Source organism: Wolffia australiana, chromosome 19, assembly GCF_029677425.1.
Source record: "Wolffia australiana isolate 7733 chromosome 19, ASM2967742v1".
Taxonomy (NCBI): Eukaryota; Viridiplantae; Streptophyta; class Magnoliopsida; order Alismatales; family Araceae; genus Wolffia; species Wolffia australiana.
In genome coordinates this window covers 3922455-3928454 of record NC_135853.1, presented here as the reverse complement: position 1 = coordinate 3928454, position 6000 = coordinate 3922455, and the positions used below count along the sequence as shown (strand labels likewise).

General features: G+C 40.8%; 1 protein-coding gene across 3 annotated transcripts; it reads left to right on the top strand.

The window, feature by feature from the left end:
• The first annotated feature begins 1927 nt into the window (after positions 1 to 1927).
• On the top strand, positions 1928 to 5951 carry LOC144715595 (KRR1 family protein). 3 transcript variants are annotated; one of them, XR_013584663.1, is made up of 2 exons: positions 1928 to 2032; positions 2254 to 2394. XR_013584663.1 is itself a non-coding variant. In XM_078590537.1 (2 exons), exon 2 carries the CDS (start codon positions 3761 to 3763, stop codon positions 5666 to 5668), a length of 1908 nt encoding a protein of 635 aa, XP_078446663.1. In that variant the 5' UTR covers positions 1935 to 2032; positions 3731 to 3760; the 3' UTR covers positions 5669 to 5951. The 3 variants fall into 3 exon arrangements, 2 of the variants coding, with proteins under 2 accessions (XP_078446663.1, XP_078446664.1); XM_078590537.1 differs by lacking the exon at positions 2254 to 2394 and adding an exon at positions 3731 to 5951 and having other exon boundaries at positions 1935 to 2032; XM_078590538.1 differs by lacking the exon at positions 2254 to 2394 and adding an exon at positions 3736 to 5951 and having other exon boundaries at positions 1955 to 2032.
• The last annotated feature ends 49 nt before the right edge of the window (positions 5952 to 6000 follow it).

Below are 6000 nucleotides of genomic sequence, written 5' to 3'. Positions count from 1 at the left end.
TGAGAAGAATTTTGGGGGTAGAGGAGTATTGAGTGGAGATCTCTTGGAGGAACTGACGAACTGACGAACGAAGACGCTCTGATACCATGTAGAAAGGTAGAATGGTATAATCTCAAGAGTATGAAAGAAGGAGTGGGGGGGTTCCTCCTTATGTAGAGGAGGAGAGAACCCTACAAGAGAGAGAGAGAGAGTATTACAGTAATACCCCTGAAGGGGGGTATATTCACTCACAAAAATAATAAAGAGATGGCACTCAAACTGACTCGCATGGGTATCAAATGAGGATTCCCTCCTCTAATTATCTTGTATGGGAAATTTCATAAAAATATCATTCCGCGAGCTACTGATCAACTAATGGAGAGTGTAAATTCTTGGGAAGTAACTTATAATCATGGAAAAAGCAAGAAGCATAAGATTGTATGCAGGTCAAGTGCAAGAGGACAATCGAGAGTATTAGGAGATAGAGTTGGAGACGCAGAGTTGTGATCAGAGTATGTTGAAAGGAGTAAATCTTTAGTTGTTTGCACCTAATAGTGATTGCCCTTCCTGATACCGACATCTGATTACAGTATTGGGACAGATGCTGTACTGGATACCAAAAATCAAATTTCCGGTATATATTTTTATTGATATCCGGATATTGGATAATGATATTTGATATCAGTTGCTACAGTTATGATATCCGATATCATGATCCATCTCTGTTGGGGTTTTGTCAGCCCCCCCGCCGTGGGAGTGGGGGACGGGGGGGCTTGACCAGTCAAAGCCCCCTTTGAGAGAGGGAACGCGGAAATCAAGTCCCCCCTTCCCTTCATATCCTTTGTGAGGAAATAGCCCATTTAGGGGATCATTTCTCACTTATTTAAAAGGGTGTTCATCCCCCTCGAACCCCTAATCCAAATTTGCAGGCGTCAAGTGGTTTTTGTGTTTATTCTTCTTGTCTCTTCCTCTCCTCTCCTCTCTTTCTCCCTTGTTTATTTTTCTTCATCGCTCCTTGGCGGTTACTCCCTTGGCTTGGTAGTTGAAGGAGTTTCTCTACTGCACCACACGAAAAGCTAGTGCTTTGTACCGAGAGCTTTGGACGCTGACGTCACGCCGGAGACGCAAGGAGGTTATTATTATCTGTTTATATGCACCACATATTTATCTTGTATGAGTTGATTTCGCATATCTACCATAGCATCTTGGGTTTGGATTTATTCCACCCGGTCATCTTTCTTCAACAGTCTCGATATCGTCTCTCGGGAAGGATGACAATATCGGATGTCGAAGTTGGATTTCGGATTTTGATATGCAACATAGAATGATCGTAAAAATACATTTAATTCATCATAGTTGCTATCGCGACATGGTTTCTGAATAATATAGTAGCTTCCCTAATATATACATCTCAACATTTTTATTGTCTTCCTTGTGGGATAATAGGATTTGGAGTTCAACATTAAATATTATCCGAATCCTATTATCCCATATGGAAGAAATGAAAATTCTGAGGTGTATACATTATACAAGTGGATACACATTATATATATTAAATATATTATTAATTTGCTGATGAATATTAACAAATCAATTGTTATGTTTCATGACCTAGTTCAATATGAGAAGACAGAACAAATTGACACGTGTAGATACTTCTTCAAGGAACGACACAAAGACAGGACATTGCACAACCCACACATAAAAAACTTATGCAAATGTCTTCACAAAGGAACTGGTAAAGAATACATTTCCTATAGTTCTCACCATGCTCAAAATGCAGGATCTGCATAATTTCTGTGGAAGTTTTTGATAGGAGTGAAGGATTTGAGACGAATGTTCTAGAGTAAGGGCATAAATGTAATTATTCAAAAACTAAGGTTTTATTTTATCCACACGAACGATGTATAAGTACATTTCATTTGGTCATTCTATTATTTTCACTACAATTAAACTCGCGATTGATTGATTAACAAGGAAGCTGCGGTCTCCTGTCTTCTAAATCGGAGAAGAACTTCCTCTTTGATCGAAGAACTATTTCATCTTCTGTGAGGTATTTTCATATATTCTTTAAGAATGAGTCTGTTGCTTTTTTCAAATCTTGGATGGGATTTTCCAAACCGATGCTGTGATTGTCGAGTTATACGAACCTGGCCAGAATCACACCATGTAGTTGAACTCAACATTAATCTAGGTTTTGTCTCAGTTCCGTTCCACATAAAAATTAATCAGTAATTTATTCGATCCGAGTATGATTCGATCGGTATCAACCAGGCACAATCGACAACAAGTCCGCTGCGTTCTTCAAATCTTGAACGGGATTTCCCAAGGTGATGCTAATATTATGGACTTTTATGAATTTGGCCAGAATCAAACCATGTCGTTCAACTTTTAATATTGACCTAGGTTTTGTCTCGATCGCATTCAACAGAAAAATTAATTAGAAATTTATCTGATCCGAGTATGATTCGATCTGTATCAGTCAGGTACAGTCATGAGTAAGTCCGCTGCAGTACTCATATCTTTAACGCGATTATTCAAGGTGATGCTAACATTATCGACTTATATGAATCTTTAACCATGTAGTTGTATTCTAAGCGTTAACCTATTTTTTGTCTCAATCACAATCAACATCAAAATTAATCACTAATCCATCTGATCCGAAATATGATTCAACTAATAACAATCAGGCACACTCAATCCATCGACATTGACAATCGATTCACAACACGATCAATCAATAATTAATCAGATCTTATCACACTATTTTATCATTTAAGGATGGTAAAAGAATTATCTCTCCAATTCAAGGGTCCTCTCTCTCTTTTTTATACTGTCACTAATCGTCACTCAGTTCTGCTAAGCAACATGATTCTGTCTCAGCATGCAGTACGCATATCTCTAACGTGATTATTCAAGGTGATGCTAACATTATCGACTTATACGAACCTGGCCAGGATCAAACCATGTAGTTGTATTCTTAGCATTAACCTATTTTTTGTCTCAATCACGATCGATATCAAAATTAATCACTAATCCATCTGATCCGACTATGATTCAACCAATAACAATCAGGTGCACTCAATCCATCGACACCGGCAATCGATTCATAACACGATCAATCAAGAATTAATCAGATCTTATCACATTATTTGATCATTAAATAAAGGATGGTAAAAAAATTCTCTCTCTAATTCATGGGGTCCGCTCTCTCTTTTTTATACCGTCACTTCATCGTCACTCAGTGCTGTTAAGAAACATGATTCTGTCTCAGCTTGCCTATATTTTCTGCAATTAAATGTCTCATATGTGTTAGTAATACAATTATTTAAAATGCCCATAATTTATCCTAGCATTAATCAATTTCAAAGTGCACATTGTTAATTGTTATTATCGTTTGAATAATATTGCCGACAAATTACTTCTACTGCCAATGTCAACTTTCCAATAACCTAAATAGTTTTCATATTGCAGAGCTTAGCTTTTACCAAGTACCCAATGGGCTGATGGGATTGAATCATCTGATCGACCCGATTTCACCCTTGTGAAGACGATTCATCAAATTACCTTGTTAGATCACGGAGCAACCGCTTTAATTTAAAGATTAGGACTGATTGCCAAGAGAAATGCTCATTTTCGTGTCAATATACCAAATAAATATAATTTTTGCTCGCCAAACGCTCGACCTTAAGCTTCTCCGCAGGACCAACGTAACACCCGATTTTCTTCTCTCTTATCTGTCTTCTTCTAGGTCAGAGAAAAGAGCTTCCTTCGGCCGGCGATGGGGCAGCCGCTGTTCGACGACGGCGATGACGTGGACGACATCTCCGCCGTCGAAATCGACGAGGCATTCGCCCGTAGATTCGAGCACAACAAACGGCGCGAAGATCTCCATCGCTTGGAGGAACTAAAGAAGAAAGGCGAGATCTTTGATTCTTCCGAAGACGATTCCACCTCCGACGAAGAAGAAGAAGAAGATGAAGAAGGGGTTGTCAGGAAGACAGACGTTCAATTCTACGACGCCATTGTCAGAGTTAAGCGCAACGATCCAGCGATTTACCAGAAAGACGCGAAACTCTACTCTTCAGAGGAGGATGAAGAAGAAGGGAGAAAGACAAAGAAGAAGAAGAAGAAGGAGAAGGAGAAGGAGAAACCCATGTATATAAAAGACGTTGTGGCTAAGCATTTGCTCGAGGAAGGGCCGGAGTACGGCGACGAGACGGCTTCCAACGTAGAAGGGCATCGCTCCAAGAGCTACTTTGAAGAACAGGAAGAGAACAAGAGGGCTTTCTTGGAAGCCGCTGGGTCTGATCTCGGATCCGACGGTGAGGATCTGCTCAAGGAGAAGAAGAGATCGCCGGAGGAAACGGGTGATGAAGGAGAAGAGGTGATTCAGAAGAAGTTGGAGGAGGTTTTTGGGGAAGACGAGGGCTTGGACGAGAACGAAGCCTTCTTGAAGAACTTCTTCTTGAACAAGATGTGGCTGGATGGGGAGAAATCCAAGGGGCCTGTTGATGAAGATCTAATGGCGGTCTCTGAGGAGGAAGATGAGCTCGAAAGGCAGGATAAATACGAGGCTGAATTCAATTTCCGCTACCAGGAGGGAGCTGGGGACAGAGTTCTGGGTCATTCGAGGGTAATTGAAGGGACTGTGAGGAAGAAGACCAACTCCAGGAAAGCGCAGAGGAAGAGCAAGGAGGAGAGGATGTCTCAGGTGGAGCTCGAGAGGAGGGAGGAATTGAAGAGGCTGAAGAACATAAAAAAGAAGGAGATTCAGGAAAAACTGGAGAAGGTTAGGAAAATTGCAGGAATTGCTGAGGGGGGAGACTGTGCTCTCAATGAAGATGATCTCGAAGAGGAGTTTGATCCTGAGGAGTATGATAGAAAGATGAAGAAGGTGTTTGATGCCGAGTACTACGGCGCCGAGGACGAAGGCTTCGAAAGCGGCGGCGAAGAGGATCTGATCAAGCCGGACTTTGATCAGGAAGATGAACTTCTAGGTCTGCCCAAGGAATGGATGAACAGTAGCTCCTCAGATGGGTTTCTTGCAGCCAGACAGAAGGTCTTGAACAGCAAGGAATCAGACCCAGTTCCTAAAATCGACGAGGACGAGGACGAGGACGGCGAAGACGAGGCCGAGGAGGATGCCCAGAAAGAGAGCAAGAGGAAGAGGAAGCGCAAGATCTCTCTAAGGGAGAAGATTGAGCTTGAGAAAGCGCTGGAGGAGTACTACAAGCTAGATTATGAAGGGACCGTTGGGGATTTGAAGACCAGGTTTAAGTATAAATCTGTTCCTGCCAACCGGTTCGGATTGAGCTCAGAGGAGATTCTACTGGCCGAAGACAAGGAATTGAACCAGTACGTTTCATTGAAGAAGATTGCTCCTTACAGGGAGGAGGAATGGAAGCCTTCAAGGCAGAGGAGATTCCATCAGAAGAAGCTTCTACAGGAGAAGAAATGGGATGCTAAGAAGAAGGACGAGGATAATAATAATAATTATAATAATAAGAAGAAGAAGAGTAAGAGAGATGGGCATGAGATTAAGGAATCAGAGAAGGAATCTGAATCAGTGGAGTGTAAAGAGGAGCAGTCCAGAAGAATCAAGAGGAGGAAACGTCAAAAGGAGCTCAAGCTTTCTCAATCAAGGCTCATGGCTTATGGAAAGATTCCTCCTAAATCGAAGAATTGAAGGAATATCCGAAGGTTCTGCCAGTTTTGTTATTTAAGGTAACTTAGATAGATATTGTTTCTTATGGCCTAAGGTTAGTCCTAAATCTTTATTTTTGGCACCTTTTTTAGTTGAGGGCTTTAAGAATGCGTAGCTGATTAGTAAGAGAATTTTGAACACCTTAGATACTGGAGCATCACAATTTGGAGAATATAGATTTGTTCTTTTCCCAAAAAAGGAAAAATTGAAGTTTGATGTCTCCAACTCTGTCTTAAATTTTATTCAAATATATTTTTTTGTAGAATTGTATTTATTTGATTCCGTCGATTGATAAGTGGCACTTTCAAATCCTG

Coding starts and splice junctions, on each gene's coding strand:
- LOC144715595 (XM_078590537.1), top strand. CDS start 3,761: ATGGGGCAGCCGCTGTTCGACGACGGCGATGACGTGGACGACATCTCC.